Raw genomic sequence first — 23,708 nt, forward strand, 5'->3', positions numbered from 1 at the left:
CTAAACATTTGAAAGCTGAAAGTGGAAGCCTCAATACAATAGGGAAACTCAAAAAGGAAGCCATGAGGCACATTCAGCTTCCAAAAATCATTCGAAAACCGAAGCAGTTACTTCTGGGTTTTCGGCATTTGAAAGCCAAAACATGCGTCAACAGAGACATTCAACATCCGAGGTTCCACTGTAGTAACAAAAACCAGCAACATATGTTCACTTTCCTTCCACCACACTGCTTTTTTACACCTTCTTCCCTTATACAACCCTCTCTCTAACCCAACTACAGTGGTACCTTGGGTTACATACGCTTCAGGTTACATAAGCTTCAGGTTACAGACTCAGCTAACCCAGAAATAGTGCTTCTTAACCTGAAGAACTTTGCTTAGGATGAGAACAGAAATTGTGCTCCGGCGGCACGGCGGCAGTGGGAGGCCCCATTAGCTAATGTGGTGCTTCAGGTTAAGAACAGTTTCAGGTTAAGAACGGACCTCCAGAACAAATTAAGTACTTAACCTGAGGTACCACTGTACCAGCATACTTTCTACTACCTTTTAGGAGGGGTGGGAAACCTGTGCATTATTTCACTCCAACTCTCATTAACCCCAGCCAGCATTACCAGAGGTCAGGGATGATGGAAGCTGTACTTCAGCATAATCTGGAGGACCACAGGTTCCCTGCCCCTGCTTTAGAGGTTCAGATTCCATGAGGAAAGAGGGTTAAGCCCCTGACAGTGGTGGAGAGAGCAAGGTGCTTCACCAGAAATACATAAACATTCATTAATAAACTGAAGAATACAGTTCTGTATATAAATTAAGTGTTGTGTTTATGACCAACCTAGGCCAGGAGCAGTCCCAATCTTTGATATATATTTTTTGTTCACAGAATGACATCCTTTCCCTTCCCCACTTCTCTATACAGCCTTAAAAGTGAATAAAACATGTAAAAAGAATGAAGTATATGAAGTGAGCTTAGCAACCTCCTTGCAGTATGTCACCCAACAGCTTTAGATGAAAATAAATAGATTTTATACCACAATGTATTAAAAATTCATAACACTTTCCTACTCTAGTTGCCTTTTAAAAATAATGTAGAAGTGATTTCATGTAGAAGCTTTTTGCTTTAGTGGCAACATCAGCATTATACCCTGCTGAACAAGAATGAACTCAACATTTTCCGCAAGAATCACCAATTTAAAGGCCTACTTTACTTAATGCCAGACTAATGGAGATTAAATATTAATTCCATTCAAAGCATTCATGACCTGGAAAACTAGCACTATCTATTTAGAACCACTGGTACCAGTATGAGGCAGACCTGAAGACACAAATTTTCTAAATAATGAAACATTCGTTTGGCATATTTTGATGTCAGCAGTCATAACTGATATTAATGTACTCAAATGAGTTAGTTTCAATTTATTCTGACTTATGCCTCATGTTTCCAGTTTCACCTCACTGTTTAATGTCCCCTGATGGGGAGATGCACAAGCTGTGCTAACACTGATATAAAACATCTACTTTGACCATAAGGACAATGCAAGGAGCAGTAAGCATGGAACAGTTACCGCAACCATGCAACATACCAGGTAACAGAGCTTGCCTTCAAGCCAGGTTGTAGTTTCAGAGGTTCACTGCGTTTGTAGGCATACAGCCTGTGATAAAGAGATTTTTCTCAGCCTGACTGATTTAAAATAAAATAAAAAAACTTTAAAAGCCAGGACCAATACAATAAATTTTAACCTCTTGAAATGTAAGCATTGAGGCATTCAGATTAAATCAAGAAGTGCCTAAAATATATTAGTATGATAAATTATATTTCAATTTAATTAAATCTATTAAACTACTATGCAAAAAGTTTTGTTGCAATCTAATTTTCAATTTGTACATCAGTATTTTCACAGACAGGGAATTCTAAGCTAGAAGTTACTATAATATTCCAGCTACAAGTGTGTAAAAGCTCTCTCAAATGGAGCCTTGGTATATATAAATGTTAGTTTATCAAAGAGAGCCAAAAGAGCGCTGTGGCACGTTAAAAAGTTTTTAAAAATCGGGGCATGAGCTTTAGAGAACTAGCCTCACTTCTGATGCATGAAGCATTAACTCCTTAGTTTCACACATTTGTTGGAATTTGTTGTTTATCAATAAATAAAACAAATAAAACTTCTCATTCATTCATTTCATCAAAGGTTCTGATAGGGAGCAGCTAAAAGTATTCTAGATTTCTAATGCTGACTAATCTCATGAACATAGCCCAAGTATATCACAAGGTCAAGTCCTTTAATACTTAAGATTTATTTAAAAAGTTAAAATTGAGGGGGTGGAGACAAACTAGAACAGCATTTTCCTCAATTTTTCAACAGATGCTCACGTTTTAAAATATGAACGGATTTAACCTACATAACAATTGGTAATTATTCATACTAGTTTTCTATATTAAAAACTATTTTCAAAATTTTGATGTGAAATATAATCTAAATGCTGGTCAACAATATATACACATCATAAGATTGTAAGACATGTTTTATATGTAATGCATCTCATTACTGCTGCATAAATTAGAGGACTCTATGAAGCATATTAAGTAACAATAAGGGCAATAATATAAGTAGTCAGAAAATACAGTGGTACCTCAGGTTACATATGCTTCTGGTTACAGACTCCACTAACCCAGAAATAGTGCTTCAGGTTAAGAACTTTGCTTCAGGATGAGAACAGAAATCATGCTCTGGCGGCACGGCAACAGCAGGAGGCCCCATTAGCTGAAGTGGTGCTTCAGGTTAAGAACAGTTTCAGGTTAAGAACAGACCTCCAGAACGAATTAAGTACTTAACCAGAGGTACCACTGTATTAGAAATTATAAATGAAGACACTTTAACATAATCAGTGATACCAGTGAAGTCTAAATAGTGTGTTGTAATTTCCTAGCTTGCAGTCTCTGCAAATTAGAACAACAATAAGGAACCACACAGAACACCATTAAAACGATTCCCATTACATCTATGTTTTCTATGTAGATCAAAAATAAAATCTGTTAAACTGATTATTACAGGGGGTGTGCTGGTTTCTGGATTCTAGTGGTCTCTTTCAAGTTGAGTCATGTGGTCACCCACCAGGTGCTCTGGAAACTACATTTGGTCTAAAACAGAGCTAGTTCTCAACGGAGACCTGTAAGCCATTGCAATAAAGCAATAACTGTAAAATAACTGATAAGCCTCAAACTCGAGAGCAAGTCCTAATACTGCAAATTCCAGCAATGTCTGCCTCTTAAACAGACTTTGTGACACAAAATTGGGTTCACAGTAAATACTGTAGATAAGCCTTTTCAGTCCCCCTACTGTACCCACTGCTGTACAATAATAACAATTTATTACAGATAGGTAGCCGTGTTGGTCTGCCATAGTCAAAACAAAAAAATTTTTTCCTTCCAGTAGCACCTTAAAGACCAACTAAGTTAGTTCTTGGTATGAGCTTTCGTGTATGAGCTTGGTATGAGCTCTCCCCACCTTCTCACTATATAGAAGGATCTGGCAACTTCTGTTTCAGTGTATCTGAAGAAGTGTGCATGCACACGAAAGCTCATACCAAGAACTAACTTAGTTGGTCTTTAAGGTGCTACTGGAAGGAAAAAAAACAATTTATTACTTATATACTGCCCATCTGACAGCTCTACAGTGCTTTCCTATCCAGTAGTTTCTGGCACCACCCACTTTTGAAGGTAACTTACAGCCCCAGAAAAAGAGAAAACAAGGTATGTCCAATTAACAATGAGACTTGGGAATCCTAGACCCTGGCACCTCCAGCCAATTCCTAGCAATTTATGCAGAACGTAAAGCCAGTGCTCCAGTCCTCAGCACCTCCCTGAGAATAGAGCAGAATCCTAACTTTACCAACTCTTTGGTCTTAGAGCTCCAATAGTACCATGAAACCCAAAGTGATCTAGGCATATGATGATTCCTGAATCCTGAGACTGGAAAACCCACAAAGACTCCACTAGTTTGATTGTGAAACTTCTTTAAGATCCAGTAAAAATAATCAAAGCAAAAGTAGCCCGATGATCCCAAATTCTGATTACTTCTATTCTACTTACTAATGCTGTCTGTCTACTTACAAGTTGGCAGAGCTCGTGGCCAACTTCTCTGAGCAGTGCACAGGAAGATCTGACCTGCCCCCCCCCCATGTTGGGAGGGACAAAGCTGCAATGACAGCCCAGTTTTTAAAAGCTCTCTCCCCAATCCTTGGAGGAAGTGGCCTGTAGCTCAGGTATGTCTCATTTTCCAGGTAGGCATCCTGGGCTTTAAATACGTGGGCTTATTATAGGAAATGGTGGGAGCAAGAGATCAATGTCCTTTGTCACATCTACATTTCCTATGACCGCCATCAACACACACACATGGGCAGTTTATCTGCAACAACAACACACTTTACTAATTAAACCATAGTTTTCACTACCGTTATTTATTTTCATTCCATTTATTAATCATTTCCTGTAAAATCTTAAACCGATCTAACAATTAAAACAATTTCATATAAAAATGCGTAACTACATTTTCCATAGTTTTGCATTCAGCATATTAAAGTTTCTAAAGAAGTTGAGTATACATGTGGGTCTGCTTAACTTGGTAATTGGAAACAATTTCCATGCTAGTCACACATACCCCAAATAAGATTTTATCTAAACTGCACAATACGCTGCCAGATTTAGACAACAGATTTCTGCCAGGCTATGTTGACCACAAATGCTCAAAAAGGATTCTAACACTTCCATATCATGATCCAATATTAATTCAAGAAAAATAATTCAATAAAAGAATGATTGCCACAAGACCATGTAAATAAAAAATGTGCTGTATGTGAATATAGAAGGGAGGGGTTGAAAAATGCCACACAGTCACACCATGCCAACAAGGATTCAGTCCTGCTGACATTTCACTGTAATATACGGTAACTACATCATGCAACACCAATGGTGGTCACCTGTATGATGTAACACTAACAACCTCAAGAATCAGCCTGGACAGTACTAAACTGTCAGAAGAGTGATGTACCTGCTCTAGTTTTGCCAAGAAATGAAGGCACACTTTCAAGAGTTACATGAGATGCTGCAGACTACACTAAGGAATTTTATTTTGCAGCAGTAGTTGTGCTTATATTTGTCCCCTAGAGGAGAAATGTAATGCATAACAAAGGGAATATATATCTTTTACATACAGCAAATGTAAGCCAAGAATGCTGCACTGGGCCATGACCGTGCATTTGAAGATCTGCATCTCTTGCCTCCACATTCTGGTTTCATCAAAATGTAATACCAAACCATGGTTTGGCGCTAAACCAGGGGTCGGCAACCTAAGGCAACCACAAGCGGCCCACACGGGTCGTTTAACTGGCCCACGAGCCGCCCCCGAACCGAGCCACCCACTCGGCGAGTCCCCACGCACTGCGCTAAACCGGCGCAACGTGGCACAGGGACTCGCTTCCATGTTGCCAGAAATCGCGTCTGCACAGACACAGACGCTGGAAATTGCAGGCAGGTGCGCTCATGCGCATCTGCGATCCAGCCCACAGGCTGCTAGAGTGAACCGGCCCAGGCGAGGTAAACCTTGCCGACCCCTGCACTAAATAAATCATCACAGAATGAGCCACAGTTGGGCTCCCTTCCTCCCATGTATACTGCATTTTTCTCCCCAACTTCCTGCTCCAAAGCATGGCTCGCTGATTTGAATGGAAGGGGAACCTATGTTTTGCCACAAACCATGGAGGCCATGAGGGAATGACAATACAGAAGGAAGAAAAAACCAGAGGCTTCTTCATATAGTGCCAAAATCATGGTATGCAGGTGCATGGCTAGGTATTTAAAAGATAGTTTGTAAAAGTGTGAACTTTAACCGAACTATCTCCTTTTTGGACAAGATGAACTTGAGCAGAACTAATTCACTTTTGAAATAAACACTGTATTAAACAAATCAGTGCTACACAGGGATTTATTTATACAATGATATATTTCTGTAACACTCTCCACAAAGCACTTTTACAAGATACTACAGTAAGGAGGGAAAGTACTTGATCCCCTGCTAAATTTGCCCATTTGCCCTCTGACGAAGAAATGACCATTCCATAATTTTAATGGTAGGTATATTGTAGTTGTGAGAGACAGAATAACAATAGGGAAACCCCCAGAAACCCAGAAGACAAAAGTCAAAGATTGATGTGCATTATAATGAGTGAAATAAGTATTTGATTCCTTTGCAAAACATGACTTAGTACTTGGTGGCAAAACCCTTGTTGGCAATTACAGAGGTCAGATGTTTCTTGTAGGTGGCCACCAGGTTTGCACATATCTCAGGAGGTATTTTGTCCCACTCCTCTTTGCAGATCCTCTCCAAGTCAGTAAGATTTTGAGGCTGATGTGTAGCTACTCGAACCTTCAGCTCCCTCCACAGATTTCCGATGGGATTAAGATCTGGAGGCTGGCTAGGCCACTCCAAGACCTTAAAGTGCTTCTTCTTAAGCCACTCCTTTGTTGCCTTGGCCGTGTGTTTTGGGTCATTGTCAAGCTGCTTGGCAATAGTCTTGTAGCCCAGTCCAGCCTTGTGCAGGTCTACAATCTTGTCCCTGACATCCTTGGACAGCTCTTTGGTCTTGGTCATGGTGGCTACTTTGGAATCTGCAGGATTGATTGCTTCTGTCGACAGGTGTCTTTTGTACAGGTACTGTAATGAGCTGGGATTACAGGTAAGACCTCTCCCTTACAGCAGGTGCTTCTAATCTCGGCTCGTTACATACAGTGAAGATACCAGGTAGCCTGACATCTGGCTGGTTTATAGGGGATCAAATAGTTATTTCACTCATTATAATGCACATCAATCTCTGACGTTTGTCTTCTTGGTTTCTGGAGGTTTTCCTGTTGTTATTCTGTCTCTCACAGCTATAATAAACCTACCATTAAAATTATGGACTGGTCATTTCTTTGTCAGAGGGCTAATGGGCAAATTTAGCAGGGGATCAAATACTTTCCCCCCTCACTGTATCATGCTGAACATTTAGGCTATATTTTTTTCTTTTGCATTAGTACTATCAAATATTTTCTGCAATCAAAAACCAAAGCTGAATTTCTCAAATATAATACTCCATAAGCATATTTTAAACAATACATTAAATACCGTTAAAACGATGGGAAGGTTGGAAATTAGAGTGCTTTATCGTTTAAAATAATCCTGCTTTACTGCCACAGAAACACTACTCACATGTTTTAATAACATAGCAAGTTTCAATAATATACACAGCTCCCCCTACCAATTCAACTATCCAGAGTTGTAATTATGTAACAGCCACTTCATGTTGCTTAACATACACAAGGCAAGTATTCCCCCCCACCACTTGGCAAGATACAGAACTGAAACTCCTATCAGTTAAAGGCAAATGTGAAATGTAAATATGCAAGTACAGAACTATTATCCAAGACAACAAGACCGTAACTTATTTCCAGGTAATCTTTTAAAATGCTATGCATTACTTGCTCTACTGCACTTGCACATTTAAACTGAAACTGCGTTGGTACCCTTTACTCTGGATTCAGTCCTATTTATTTACAGAACATAAATAAACTTGGTTTTAATATGCCAGAAAGAGAACCAGTGTTTATTAAAAATTCAGAGTATTTGCTACCTTCTCTTGACATTTAAAAATTGTTTCCAGTACTGATGTAGATGTACTGGACAACAATCAACAACATGACAATCAACACAATGCTAATGTACATTAATTAGAAATAGAACTGTCATTACACTTCTATCTCTGTGAAACTGGCCTAGGATATCCACACTGTTCAAAATTAGCTTCTAAGGCTGCAATACTAAGCACTTACTTGGAAGTAAACACCTTCATACTTAGTGAAACTTACTTCAGAGTAATATGCAAATGATGTAGTTGCAAAACTGATAAGGCTTAATCGTTAACTGACATAACACTTTGCTAATGAAACTGCATTTAATTATTTTATTCCTTGGAAACTTTTTACATAAAACTGTCACAAAGTGACATGATTGCCTTGTAAATAGGCCTACAAGAATTACTAGCCTACTTTTTTTACTTGTCTGCTAAGAGGCTAGTAGCCTGTATTTCCACATTCATTACAGAGGAGTAGAACCCTATTTTCCATGACAGCATAGAACAGAGGACTACTAACAGTGACTAGTTTTTTAAAATGCTTTTTACCAAGCAGGCCAGCAGAGAATGAATGTGCTTCCCTTCCTCAATGGCCAGAATGAAAACCAAGTTGATTGGTGGAGAAAGGTTGAGAGAGTCATTCCTTTTCTGCTGGGCCACTCATTCATCAGTATGGAATTCCTTGTCACCTACCTGACCTACCAGACAAGCAGGTAAATACAAGTATCTGTTTCAAGCACTAGGGTAAGCCAGAATTTTATGCTATTGGCCTGCTGCACAACTGGAAGATATGAACCCAGGAGAGACAGAAAAACTGCTCAGTGTCCTCAGTTTAGAGGCATGTATTTTTCTACCACCGCATGTGCAGTTAGATATACATGGAGCAGCAGTTGACTGTACACATGTGCAGATGTGAATGCATATACATAGACACATGTTCCCGAAGAGCTGGCATGCAAAATTGGGTCGAAATAGCAAGACTGCATAAATTAGCCTCACAGCCACTAATCTGCAAACAAGCCCTGCAGACCAGAGTCAGCCAGAGCCTTTTCATTAATCAAGTGACTCTGCCTGTCATTTTTACCTGTGCTGCCTCTTAGCCAGTACAGGGTAGGGAATAACCAATGTGACTACGCTAAAGAATGAAAGAAACATATTTCTCTTTTCTTGCCAGTAACAAAACCAGTAACTGCTACATGATTTTATCAGTGATCTGACACAAATGGAAAATTTCAAAATTATTTAAAGGGAAAAAACTAAAACTGTCACAGAATTGAGAAGACAGTGACTAGACCATTAGAGAGAGAGAAAACCTGCTGTTTGTCTTATAGTGGCCTGTGGGCCAATACTGGCCCTTTAGAGGGTCCAGTCTGGCCTATAAAGTCCAAAAACATGCCCACTAACCAATCAGCTTATATCACTCTGATGGGCTGATGATGTCAGTTGTTGGCCAATGGGAAGGTTGGGATTTAATTCTGCACTGACCTGTGTGGCTGCTCCCAGCAGCTAAACTAAGCAATATTGGCTCATGCGGTAGTTAAATCCTGCTCAGTTTAGCCACATGTGCCACTTCTCTTGCTGGCCAAAGCAGCAGGATTTAACCCCTGCTCATCCTCATTAAATCCTGGTCAGATCCCTACAAACTACTGGCAAGCCAAGTGATCCCACACCCTATATTTGTGCAGCTGGTTCTTCCTGCTTAAGTGCAGAACCTTTTATTTGTCCCTACTGAAATTCATTTTGTAAGCTTGGGCCCAGTTCTCCAATCTGTTATGGTCATCTTGATCCTAATTCTGTCTTCTGCAGCATTAGGTACTCCTCCCAACTTGGTGCCATCTGCAAATTTTATGAGCATCCCCTCAATTCCTGCATCCAAGTCGTTTATAAAAATGTTGAAAAAAGGGCCCATGACAGAACCCTGTGGAACCACACTTGTTGGCAGGAGCAGGGACTGAGCAATGGGAGCTCACCCCGTCGCTGGGATTCGAACCGCCGACCTTCTGATCAGCAAGTCCTAGGCTCTGTGGTTTAACCCACAGTGCCACCTGCGTTCTATACACCAGCTGGTATATAGAATAGTGCATATTTAAGTTATTGTTATTTACCAGTGTCACATTTAAAACAAGTCTAATTCTCCTCTGGCTTCTAAAAAAAGTATTGTATGGGGCAAAAGTATTACAGTGGTACCTCAGGTTACATACGCTTCAGGTTACAGACTCTGCTAACCCAGAAATAGTGCTTCAGGTTAAGAACTTTGCTTCAGAAATCGTGCTCTGGCAGCGCAGCGGCAGCAGGAGGCCCCATTAGCTAAAGTGGTGCTTCAGGTTAAGAACAGTTTCAGGTTAAGAACTGACCTCCAGAACGAATTAAGTACTTAACCAGAGGTACCACTGTATAGCCAAGTTATATAAAAGGTACTGTCCTTAACCTGGCATTCAAAGAGATAATTAACGTGTTAAAGTTTAAAAACAGATTTAGATTCAGGAACTGGAGATGACTACAGTAAACTCTTTAAAGAACTAACTATAGGACAAGTCACTCAGTGACAATTCATCTGGTTTGTGCAACCAGCTAAAATTCTATAGGGCAGGGATGTCCAACAGGTTGATCGCTATCTACTGGCATATCCCCGGGAGGTTTTTGGCTCCCTTTCCTTAGTGGTGGTAAAATCCGGCCCTGCCCCCTGGACCCACCCTCCATTGTTGCACGATCTCCAGAATGACAGACTGAGTTATAATAGTGATGTTGATTGTTTCCTTAGCAATCTTATGGTGAGCCACTTTCCCCCTTTCTCCCTAAAATAGCTCAACAACTTTGCCATGAACCCCTAAAAAAGGGACATTCCTCCCCCCCCAAAGTCAACAACTTTGACCTGAACACCTAAAAAACGGCACTTTCCTCCCTTAAAAAAGCTCACTCAACAGCTTCGACCTGAACCGCCAACCTGCCAGTTTATTCTGTGAGTAGATTGCAGTCTCAGGAGTTAACCGTCCCTGCTATAGGGCATGGCTACAAGTAGAAATCAAACCTCAGATTTTAAAAGAAATCATGTGAAAGCGCCAAACCTAATGTAAATTCCATACATGCGAAGTGGTATTCTAAAGAATACAGTACATATGGATTTCAAGAAGAATTTAAAATTCCACTCACAGGAAGCTCCTAAGAAAGGCTAAGGATTGTAAGATGCCTTCTGATCTCTATTGGATGTATTGCATTATAAAAGACAGAAAACAAAGGGTCCATGCAAGTGGACAACTCATACAAAAGATTCAAAACAGTCCAGGATCTTGTAAGAACCACTAGAGCCAATGCTTTAAAAACATATTCACTGATCCAACAACATAAGCAAACAAGCTGAGGTGTCCAGCTCTCTCAAGTACAAAACATCTGAACACTAAAATCCAAAGCAAAATGAAATACTGCAGCTCCTTTCAAATTAGAAAAAAAGTATTAAGAAAATAGCAACTGAACACATAATTCAACTACACATAGACTAACATTTTCTGAACTGTAAATTAGGAGACAGATCTTGAGGCCAGAAACAGGCCACAATGCTGAACACTCTTGTAAATAAGCCCCAACTGGAGTTACTTCAGAGTAAACTTTAAAGTATTGCACTGCAGAAGTGACAATTCAGGGGGTTATTTTAAAAATTAAGATAAATTATCAGGAAAAGGATCAAACAGCCAGCAATAATGTATCTATGACAGTCTATATTTAGCAAAATTGTGATGTTTTGTTTATTATCTTCCTTGTGGGATACTGCCGGGCGCTATAGCAATAGCAAATTTGTTTATAGTTCAGTTGCCAAGTAATTTGGATTTCAGGAGCCAAGCCATATGCAGAAGCACAATTATTTGACAGCACAATCCTATGAATACCTACTCAGAAGTAAGTCACAGAGTTCAATGGGACTTACCTAGATAAACATTAGAGACTAGATCTTCGTTTTCCCTCTTTTCCACAAGAAAGCATTTTCTTAGGAATAACTTTTAGCTGGTTGCACACTTATAAATAAAATAAATTAGAATGCTACCATATAGTACACTTCTACATCCACCTTATCAAACCCATTTTTTCTGTCCTAATGCATTAGTTTGCTACTGCCCAACCCATTCCCCTGCCTTTTTGCCACTTTAAGCTCACCTAACTTTTAAAAGCATGGATCAATATTTTGTAACAGATTTCAAAGGAATTTTTTTAAAATCACAACTTCAAATATCAGTTCAAATTCTCCTACTGTTTAATAGGACTTCTACAGACTATTCCAGCAATGTTCTCTTTAACACAGCCAAAAGACTGATTACATAACTATTTCACTGCTGTAGGCTTAGGAATTTGGAAGTAATTCAGAAAAAAAATAAATGCTTTGTTCAATATACTCACAGAAATTTAGCAACAATAGAAGCTTATTTCCTTTTTTGGTTTTGCAGTTTTCTGAATTAAAACACCGATGCTTACATTTGCAGCAATGCACCAGGATATTGTCAGGCTCCTCCGTAAAACACTTAAATCTATAATAGCCCCACTGTCACGGAACACACGGAATCTATTCAGAGACGAATACAGAACCACATGTGCACCTGCAATGGCAGGCAGGTGCACTTTGTAGACGGCGAGCCAGCCTAGCTTCTAAATGTGAACAATGTATTCGCAATAATCACCGCGCGTGCGGCTCGACCCTCGAGGACAGTTACAGACCTTCCCTCTGTGTTATCTGTCTCCTTTAAAAACAAGAGAGATTAAAAAAAACCCAAACAAACCAGAGAGGGAGTATATGTCTCTCTGATCCGGGCACGATCTGAAGCATGAACCATGTCCCTTTAAATTAGCTTCCCTTCGGAAGCCAGCAGAGGGAGATGAGGCTGTCTCGCCACCTCCATCGTGACTCTGTTTTTGTTAAATGGGGGGTATTTAAATGTCCTGTTGTCAATCAAGCGCACTTCCCCTCCGCAGCCGCGGCAGCAGGGGAAGCTCGGACAAATATTCTCCCAGATCGATGCCCCTTCCTCCGAACTTCAGCCGCCATCCAGCCTCCGGCCAGCTGGGAGATCAAAGGGCGGCCGAAAGAGAGCCACTCGCGCCGCCGCGGCAGCCCCGAAACTTGCTCCTTTGTTTAAATGCCCATGGATACCCACCCAGCCACCCCACCTCCTCCCTTCGCAGCCGAGGGGAGGCTGCAGCTAGTGCCGCGGCGCCGGCGTGGCCTCCTCCTCGGAGCTCGCACTTTCCCAGCATAACTGACCCAACCTCCCTGTGCAAAGGGAAAAAGGAGGAAGGGGGAAAACACCAACCCGGACACTCACGCGAGCGCAACGTCAGAAAAGCGTCCGCGAGGCGCACGCAACTCTCTGGCCGGGGGAAGCACGAGCCCAGGAAGCGGACGGGACGGCGAGATGAACACGCATAAAAACACGCGCGCGCACACAAAAAGGCACCTCAGCCGCGACGCGCTTCGAACAATGCGAGTAATAATAAAAGCAACTCAACTTTCCGGGCACCTCTCGTCCCGCCAAACTCCTCAGAAGAGCCCCTCAAGCTCGGCCAAGGAGTCCCTTATATAACACTGTTTGGAGAAGGGGGTGGGGAGAGAGAGAGAGAAGGGAACCGAGGAGCGCCGGCGGCTGCCCGACGCCGCTTCCTGGTACGCCGAAAAGCCCCGTTCACACAGCTCTCCCGCAGACACGCATCGCGGCGCGCACACACCGCCTCTCTCTCTCCCCCCGCCTCATTGTCCTTCTGTTTGTTTCGCTCCCCCGGCCGCCCCCTTCCCTCACGGCCCTCAGGGTCTCCCCCCCCCCTCTGAATAATGCCCCCCCTCACACACTTCACTGTTTTGTTGTTGTTTTCCCGTGAGGAGACCCGTGAGGAGACCCGGCCCCCCTCCTCCTCGCTGCCCCCTCGCGTGTTTTACCTGCCATGGAACCAGTCCTTGCATATGTCGCACTCGATCATGAAGCGGCTCACATCGTAAGGCTCCCGGCACACGCAGTACACGGGGGTCGCCGCCGCCGTTGTTGTTGTTGTTGCTGCTGCCGTTGTTGCCGTAGCCGCCGCCGCCCCGGCCATCTTTAAAGAACTCGCTCTCTCGCTCACTCTCTCTCTCGCCCGGCTGGCTGGCTGGCTGACTTGACTGACTGAGCCGCCCTGCTCTCCTCCTCCTCCTCCTCCCTCGCCTCCTCCTCCCCCCACCCCGCCAGCCCCAACCAACAGCCGCCGCCAGCCCAGCCAGCCAGCAGCCAGCCAGTCAGTCGGCAGCACCAATAACAACAGCGCGCGTGCTAGGCTCCCGTATCTAGAGGGAGAGGGGGAAGGAGCGCGCGTGCGCGTGCGTCAGGCTCCCACATTGGGCGCGCGGCCGATACCCCTCCCTCCCTCCCTAGAGAGCGGACAAACGGCAAGGGCGCGCGGCGGAGAGGGACAGTCACGTAAGGTACATCGCCGAGCATGCGCCCTAAAGAGGAGGAAGTGAAGGGCGGCAGGAGGGGCGGGGTGTGTATGTGTGGGTGGAGAACGGAACCGTCGGCAGGAAACAAGGCGGCATGGAACTCTCACGACGCGTCAAGTGCGCGCGCGCGCGCTCACAAAAGGGATAAAAGTTCTCCCTCGCCCGGAAGCCCGCCCGCCCCGCCTCCCGGTCTCGCTCTGAATTGACAATGAGAGAGAGAGAAGCACGTGCCGCCACACATCCTTCTCCTCTTCCCCTCACGCACACATCTCTCTCTCTTTCACCCCCTCCCCTCTTTTTTGTAGGCGGGGCTCTAGAACAGCGGGCGGGTGAGGTCACAGGCACACGTTGGCCCCGCCCCTTTTCACTCTCCCCCGCCCTCCCGGCACCGTCACGTGCTTGGGGAAGGAAGGTGCCGCGAGGACACTGTGGAGGTGGTTTTGTTTTTTTGTTTCTTCTCCCCCTCCCTCCCTGCTCGAACGCTCGTCGGCCGCGCGTCACGCTCGCTCACTCTTATGCAACCGAAGGAGAGCGGCGGAAGTCAGAACCTCACGGAAATGGCCGAAGTTGGCCCGAAGCGCTTGACTTTGTTTCTTCGAGTCCGGGGCGGGGCTGGAGCCGTGACAGCGGCGGCAGTGGCAGCGCCTTAACCTTGAACAGCCACGGGGCTGTGGCAAAGGCCAGGCGGGGAATAATTAAATGTGCACGGAGTCCCGCTGCGTCCCGGTATGCGTGCGTGTTTATACGCACGTGTGGATGGACGTGCACGTGCATTTATGGGCAGGGAAGGTAGCAGCGTTATAGGCGTGCTGCAGCCATCCTTCCATTAAAAACACCCGCATGTTTTTTTTGCACGCGGTTTTTAAAAAGTTATTTATTAACACTTGCTCTGAATGGCCTCCTACATCTTGCATATCGTTCTCCCGCGATGCGCCGGTTAACATATCGGCAGAGTTTTGCAGATGTTTATGCGGAGGCGAGAGTGATCAGCAGGACAGTTATATTTAATATCTGCCGCGGACTCTGAATTCAGTTTTCCACTGTGGGCGCAGATCCAGACACACATCACTTGCAAATGTTCGCCAAGTGACTGTTTGGGGTGGAAGGTTAAATGGGGATCTGCAGAAATGCAAACCTTGCAAATCATTCATGGTACTTTCTGGGATAATGACACTCCAGTATAACTTGCCTATACTTCTGAATAAGAGTCAATTGATAACCTCAGGGCCACAGAGTTATATGAATAAGGAGGCACAGTTAGGACTGCAACACTCAACACACCCAGGGAGCATGTCACGTAGGTTTCAATTTGCTTTTGAGTCAATCTTCTTCTGCACAAACTTCATGAACTGTGACTAACAAGTAAATGTTGTGGGCAGGGCACAAGGTTCCCACAGCCATTGAATGAATGCAATTAAACATGAACATTAATAGTAAAGAAAAGCTTATATGCTTTGCTGCAATTAATGCTGAAAACTTCAGGAAACTGAAAAAGCACCAGAGACCTGGTTCAGTCTTGAAATCTGCTTGTTGATAAGTTACATAAAACAAGTTGGCACTGTTTGTGGGCCAAACAACACTATCAACACGAGTTTTCTAGAGGCACCCACATGCATGGTTTAGGTGTGAAGGGTAAGGTTAAAGAGACAGCACCTTTTGGTGTCATGGGACACACTTGATGACCTGCCATCCCTTGCCTGCCACCTTCACTTGCTAGCCCCAGCAGGGCGAATTGCCTGCCCACCATGCTACTATCTTCTGCAGGTGGGCCTTCATAGAATCATAGAGTTGGAAGGGACCACGAGGATCATCCAGTCCAACAATGCAGCAATCTTTCACCCAGCGTGGGGCTCAGACTCACAACCCTGAGATTAAAAGCCTCATGCTCTACCAATTGAGTCTCATGCCTTTACGAAGTGCATATAGTGCCTTGTTGCTGGAGGAGAGTCCCATGGACTGCAAGAAGATCAAACCTCTCCGTTCTTAAGGAAATCAGCCCTGAGTGCTCACTGGAAGGACAGAACCTGAAGCTGAGGCTCCAATACTTTGGCCACTTCATGAGAAGAGAAGACTCCCTGGAAAAGATGGAGGGCACAAGGAGAAGGGGACAACAGAGGACGAGATGGTTGGACAGTGTTCTCGAAGCTACCAGCATGAGTTTGACCAAACACTGGGAGGTGGTGGAAGACAGGAGTACTTGGCATGCTCTGGTCCATGGGGTCACAAAGAGTCGGACGCGACTAAACAACAACAACATAGTGCCTTGACCTGCGGAGTGTAGCCATAACAAACACTGACCCCTGAATTTCCTAAAGACCCAGTTTTTGCCTTTTGTTTTTAAAGGTGTACATCATGTTCCCATCCCCAACTCAGAATGCAGAAGAAGAGGAAGGGGAATCTGGAGTCTCACGGACACCAGTATGTTCAGTCCATGGCTCTGGAGAAAAGAGCCGATGTGATGAGGCCGCAGCTGTGGATGGCAGCGGACCCCATTTCCTATGTACATTTGAACTAGCTTCTTACTCGGTGAAATGGTGGCTCTTGCACTCCCAGTATTGTTTGGGCTCAGGGAAGAAAAAGGATGGTGCCTAACAGTGTGCGGCCTGACATTTTAGATGGTGACTGACAGCATGATGCTGCCTCTGAGACCTGTCCTCTCTTTGCAGCGTGACAAGTCCCAGCTGCAAGGAGCTCTCCATCTCATAAGCCAAACCTCGCTATTCAGCGAGGCCAGCTGCAATCTGCTCCATTTTATGGTAATTAAAAATAGCGTTGGGCACCTGGTCGGCTGCCAGTGCAGCTGCTGCAGATACACTAAGTTTGAATGCCTTGATGCCATACATGCACCCTCACCCTTCCCTTCATCTGGAATATGTGACAGAGCAAATGTCTTTGGCTGCCATTTACAAATGGTTCCCTTTTGAGCAATCTCGGGCTCTGGCATGAGTGAACTAGGGATTTGTCCTAAATAAGGGTGCATCTAAAGTGGAGGTTCAGCACACAGTCCTTAATGTTTCTTTAGTACCAATGTTTACAGACAAGGTTTGCTTTGTTTCTTTATGAAGATCTGTAAGTCTCTTTTCCCATTCCTTTTTCAGGGCACACCCCTTACTTTGAGATGAAGTACTCAAGTTTCTTCCAGTTTAGGCCAGGAGGAAATTGCTTGGGGGTTTGCATTTCCGCTGCTATACCGGTAGTTCCCCGCTTTTCTGGATTTCACCTTTTGTGAGGCAGTGTTGTTGTTTTGAAAGAGCCTGGTCCTGTGCACGTTTACTCGGAAGAGAATTCCACTACATTCAGTGGGCCTTACCACTTGCTGTGTGTACATAGGATTGGCACCTATGTATGGTCCTTCAGTCTTAGAATTTAGAACAAAACAAATGTGGTCTTCCCCACTGACACACTGTATTTTCTTCCTCATCTTGCTTCTGACTCTGCTTAGTAGCCTTTGCCTGATCCTTGTGTCCTCAGATGACTGCCTTCATCATTGTCTTGCGTGAGTCTTTGAGCAGCCAGCTTGAACGTAAAAACTAAAATTTACCCCTTAAGGTAGGTCCACGCCTACTTTAGCTTCAGTTAACAGCATCGGACATAAACTGGAACCTATTCTTTCTTCTACTATATATTTTGGAAAGTTGTCCCTTGGCTCTGAAATTGGACACTCCTTATGATACTGCAACAGGGTAACCAAATTTTGCATGGTGGTTTCTCAATTCAAGGAGCTGGTTTTATCTATGTTGGGATACAATTGGATGCCATTTTGAATCAAGATGGTGAATTTAACCTTTCAAAACACTGGTTTTGCAGGGGCAGAGGGTTAGAATTCCTGAGCAATGCCAGATACAAGGCTGCTAATTAGTTATGGATATATATGTTATGTATTTTGTGTTTTCATTTTGTATTGTTATGTTGTAAACTGCCCCATGATCTTTAGATAAAGGGCAGTATATCAACTTAGTAATTTATAAATTTAATTAATAATAATAAAATCTGATATTCCAGTCCTTAAATGCATTGATTACTCATAGGAGACTCTTCTTGGCAGCAAAATATTTTTGCAAGCTGATACAGCTTTGCAGGAAAAATTCAAAATTCAACCCCTAATTATTAGGAAATGGCATCTGCTTCCTCGAATCTTCCCCTTCCAAGACTGCTGCCAAGGTCACACTGGGACATTGGCTCCTTCTCACACTTAAGGGAGAATGTATTCCTGTGATCTGTTGCTATGGCCAGTCTTATAGTGTACCATGCTGTTTGCTTTGTGTACAAAACCAGTAAACAAAGATCTATCACCTTCTCTCTCATAGTGTATCATACGTACCACTTTCTCAAATACAAATCCATTATTCAAAGAATGCTACATAAAAGCCTCTTCCTTTACATACTACAGTCGTATCTCGGAAGTTGAACAGAATCTGTTCCAGAAGTCCGTTCGACTTCCGAAACGCTTTACTTCCAAAGCGCAGCTTCTGATTGGCTGCAGGAAGCTCCTGCAGCCAATCAGAAGCTGCAGAAGCCCCGTCAGACGTTCAGCTTCCAAAAGAACGTTCGAAAACCGGAACACTCACTTCCAGTTTTCAGTCATTTGGGAGCCAGAACGTTCAACTCCCAAGGCATTCGGGAGCCGAGGTAAGACTGTATTGCAAAGTGCTATAGCTACTTAACAATATTTCTATGCACACACACACATATTCGCCTGAGCATATATTCATTTTATATATTCATCTGAGTAATACCAGGGTGGTTCAGAAAACCTTAATACTGCTTTTGCAGCATAATGTTTCACAAAGCAGTTGCCCTCATTCTAGCTCCAACACTGTGCACGCCTAGAGAAGCATTCCTGGCTACACTGCAACCCTAGAGCTCCTTTTCCATAGAGACTGAACATCTCCAGGAAGCATTGTAAAAAAATTCCTGTGTGGGCTGGCATTTGGCATTTAGCGAACAGGGATTAATGCTGGTGGGGTTGAGGGTTTCACACTGTATATTTTGCACACATTTAATTCATTGTCATGTGGCTCTTTTCTAGGTCTTAAACATATTGGCTAGTATCCAAAGATATGCACTCAGCTGGCATTTTTTGGCTTTACTTCCTTGAATGGGAGGAAAAACAACAATCCATGCTATCTCAAGCTGTTTTACAGCACAATCCTAGGCATATTTACTTAGAAGCAGGGGTGTGCAAACGTGTAAATTCCAGCTTCTTATTTTCCCAATCTTAAGTTCTCCACTTTTCCACATCAGTTTTGTGATTTTTGTTTTAAAGTTCTCGTGAAAATTCAGCAGCATTTTAGTGCGAACTTTTCCTAGAGTAGTACGCACATTATTATGGCAAACAATTTTGCCCAATATACACATTTTTCAAAGGCACTTTATGTAATTGGTCTTTTAACGCTAGTTTCATTCACCTATGAATGTTAATAGACAATTTACCCCAGTATAAGCATTTTTGTGCACATTGCTTGGCTACAGAAATTCAGAGACGTTTGAGTTCGGAGGGGTAGCTGTGTTATGATTGTGTATTGTTTTGGAAAGGGCAAATTAGTTAGGTTCACCCATAAATGCAAATGGAATTGAATTTCTCTCCCACTCCTACTCGGAAGTATTGAGTTCAGCGTGGCTTACTCCCAAGTAAGTGTGTTTAGGATGGCAGCCTAACCTTGCTTAGACCCAAACTACACTTTGAAAAGGAATCACCTCCCACATCACAGGTAGACCATTGAAGCAGAGTGGTTGTAGTTGGGGAAATACTAATGATATTTTGAAAAGGGTGGTCATGTGTCTTACTTTGCAGAGGAAAAGCAGTAGCATTGCAAACACACTCAGAACACCTGTTCACTATGGTGAGATGCATTTCTATTTAAAACACGGTCATTATTTTTATTTATGAATTTGCACCTAGGTATATATAAATTATGAGACGCGGGTGGCGCTATGGGTTAAACCACAGAGCCTAGGACTTGCCGATCAGAAGGTCAGCTGTTCGAATCCCCGCGACGGGCTGAGTTCCCGTTGCTCGGTCCCTGCTCCTGCCAATCTAGCAGTTCAAAAGCATGTCAAAGTGCAAGTAGATAAATAGGTACCGCTCCAGTGGGAAGGTAAACGGCGTTTCCGTGCGCTGCTCTGGTTTGCCAGAAGCGGCTTAGTCATGCTGGCCACATGACCCGGAAGCTGTAAAGCCAATAAAGTGAGATGAGCATCCCAACCCCAGAGTCGGTCACGAGTGGACCTAATGGTTAGGGGTCCCTTTACCTTTTTATATATAAATTAGCATATGCAAATCTGTGTCCCCTTTCTTCTTTGTTGCTGCTGCTGAAGCTGCATGCCCTTTTATTTGGTGATGTGTAAGTGGATATCCTCATTTTCAACTCCATGATACGAAAGAGAAGCAGATAGATCATAGAATTGCAGAGCTGGAAGGGACCATGAGGGTCACCAGCCCCCTGCAATGCAATAATCTTTTCACCCGACACGGGGATCAAACCCACGGTCCTGAGATTAAGAGCCTTTAGATGGGGAGATACAAGTCAGTGATGTCAGCACATCTCCCTGTAATGGGTAATTTTAGCTGCGCTTTCAAAAGCCATTACCCATAGGTTTCACAAGTGCAAGCAAGTGATGGGCAGAAAACCCCAGTAAATTACAGAATGCAACCAAAAATAAACAATCTCATCATATCTATGCAACCAGTTTTGACCTAAAAAGCTTCATAAGGCCCCAATACCTTAAGGGACTGCCTCTCCCTTCATGAACCTACCTGGACCCTGCATTGATCATCCAATAATCATCTTGTGCCCTTCTAAAGGAAGTGTGGATGGTAACAACACTAGAACGGGTCTTTTCAGGAGTGGCTCATTGATTACGTATTGATTTTGCCGAAGAGATGTGCCTGGCATCACCATTATCGTTTAGGTGCCAGGCAAAGACATTCCTGGCTCTTAGTTGGGGTCATAGGGCATACCCTCCAAGATTTCTCCAGTGAAAATAGGGGCATCCTAAGGAAAAGCGGGACAATCGGAAACTGGGACAGCTTCCTTAAATTAGGAATGTCCCTGAAAAATAGGGACACTTGGAGGGTCTGATAGCGTATGATTATACCCAAATCTGTGTTGGTGTCCATCTGTTTAAGTTATTGTAGAATGGGCACTTTTAGTCGGTTAACGTTCTTTTATCTTTTTGATGCATTTTAAATTTTGTATCATGTATGCTTTTATCATTGTCGTTTTGAGACATTTTTGTAGTGACAAATAAATACAGTGATGTAACAGTAATAATAATACCACCAGCATCAAATTGGAACTCAGATTGGAACTAACTCCGCACATCTTTAGAATGAGACATTACAGCCATTTGGGAAATTATTAGTAAATATGTAGGTGTTCGCACATTCCATTTTCTGTTCCAAAGCTGGAGGCTTCGCTGTGCCAAGAAGGGAAAGCTATGGATGAAAGGATTCTTTAGATTGCAGCAAGAAGCCTTTCCAAAACTGGCCACGCAGTCTTTACATCATAGAGAAAAATACTGACTCATGCTTGTCCTCCCACACAACCCTTACGAAAATAAAAAGCTGAAGTGATTCAAGATTCACCCACACAACGTTGGAAGAAAGTGTAAGCCTCACATTCGTGCCCCCTTGCTGCACAAACAGTTAGCAAATACTCGGTGTACAGAAAGAAATTATCTTCCCACACGCAGCCTCCACAGAGACATTCTTGAAAATACGGTGACTTCATCTCATTGAGTGCAACGTTTTGATTACGCATGAGAAATTGAAATGGCGAGCGGGGGGGAGAAAAGAAGAATCATTTTTACTAAAAGGAAGAAGAGGTCATATTTGTAAAAGAAATGGGAGGCCCAATTTGAAAACTTAAGTTAGAGCAAAACTTCCAATATCTTAATCTATGAGAGGCAGCATCGAAACACACACACACACACCTGCCGAATCCTGGAAATGGTAGTTTACCTCTCTCACAAAGCTAAAATTCCCAGCATGTTTAGCAAACTGCAGTTCCCAGGATTTTCTAGTAAAATGTGCTTTGAATGTATAGTGTGTCTGCAGCAGAATACATTGGTGCAAACCCAGAATGAAAAACCCCAAAATTGTCACTGAAGCCTGGCAGAACATTTCTACCAAAGCAGGGGTGTGGGGCAGGAAGGAGGAATCCAAGTTGGGGGAACTGCCAAATTCAGAATCCCGCTGGGCTCATACTAGCAGGGCAAAAGATAGTGCCGGAGGCAGTCTTTTTCTGCTTTTCCACCTCACCTAGCCAAGTTGTTTTGGATTTTTCCTTTCAAGTCATCTCAGCGGGAGGGAAAATAAGCATATGGGGCTGGTTGTATTATGCCTCCTGTTGGGGGTGGGGGCTATTGAGGGGAACAAGAGGGCTTTATATTCAGCCAGTCCAAAAACTTTCCCAGATTGCCCCATTTTGCTGTCACGCAAAGCAGCAGGGGCGAGGGATGTCCAGTGCCCACAACACAGAGGTTTGCGAATGTGGTTCGCGTTATAAGTGCCGAGAAGAAGAAGAAGAGGAGGAGGAGGAGGAGTTTGGACTTGATATCCCGCCTTTCACTCCCTTAAGGAGTCTCAAAGCGGCTAACAATCTCCTTTCCCTTCCTCCCCTACAACAAACACTCTGAGGTGAATGAGGCTGAGAGACTTCAGAGAAGTGTGACTAGCCCAAGGTCACCCAGCAGCTGCATGTGGAGGAGCGGGGAAGCGAACCCGGTTCACCAGATTACGAGTCCACCACTCTTAACCACTACACCACGCATTCCATCCTTTGGCCCCTGCGATGTCTCTTTAGGGACTGGTCCATTATTTTCACCCTACGCTGGTGCTTCCACACTGAGGCCTTCCACTCCACACTACTAAGAGAGTAAGCTGCGGCGTTCCACCTGGCTACATCAGATGGAGAGGCAAGATCACAAGACTCCTCCATTGGCTTTGCTGGGAACCCAAGTGCCATTTTGTTCCTCACTTTCCAGGTTTTACATCTGCAGCCATGTGGCTGCCTTAAGGAGAAAAAGGAGACAGCAGAAAGTCCCCTTTGTTGGCTCAGCTAAGACTTCCTTCCCTCTTACAACCACCTTCTGCACCTCCATTACTTTATAACCTCATCCTGCAATATTATGTACCTGAATTTGCATGAGCCTCCCTTTCCCTTTCCTGTTGCATTACCTACATTGTAAACTACCAGTGCAAATGTGTGTGTGCGGGGGGGGGGGGATAAGGAGGCCCTGAATGAGCCCCATCCCTTACTTTTCCCAGTTTTACCTCAAGCATTCCCCTCGTAGCCTTCTCAGAACAGTAGCCAGGAAGCTATCCCAAAAGATGAGGAGGCCAGGGGCCCTCTGCCTCACCCCTGTAACTTGAGCACTGAATGTTTGTGAACATGCCAAGAACTGACAGATGAATTTGTAAGGAAGCGGGGAAATAGCTGCTTCCCTTCTCCCCTGTCCTCTCTCTGGCTGTAAGATCCCATTAATTAACATTACCTTATCAAGTGCAGTGTAGGTTTCTTCTTATGGTAGCTCGATAGCCAGAATAAATCGTTTTCTGCTAATAATAGCAGGCGCTTACTGAAAGATTAATGCGTAAACTG

The 23,708-nt window shown here is 43.7% G+C and overlaps 1 protein-coding gene across 3 annotated transcripts in view; it reads right to left on the reverse strand.

Moving 5' to 3' along the window:
* KDM7A (lysine demethylase 7A) overlaps positions 1–14,464 on the reverse strand; it is a 46,756-nt gene extending 32,292 nt beyond the window's left edge. For 2 of the 3 annotated variants that reach the window (XM_083574198.1, XM_083574196.1), the window contains exon 1: positions 13,570–14,106. In XM_083574198.1, the coding sequence (XP_083430324.1) occupies positions 13,570–13,724 (155 nt within the window). In that variant the 5' untranslated portion in view covers positions 13,725–14,106. Of the gene's footprint in view, positions 1–13,569 lie in introns of all 3 variants that reach the window. The other variant, XM_083574197.1, reaches the window with a different exon arrangement.
* Positions 14,465–23,708: the final 9,244 nt, after the last annotated feature.

Source organism: Podarcis filfolensis, assembly GCF_964270895.1.
Source record: "Podarcis filfolensis genome assembly, chromosome: 10".
NCBI lineage: Eukaryota > Metazoa > Chordata > Lepidosauria > Squamata > Lacertidae > Podarcis > Podarcis filfolensis.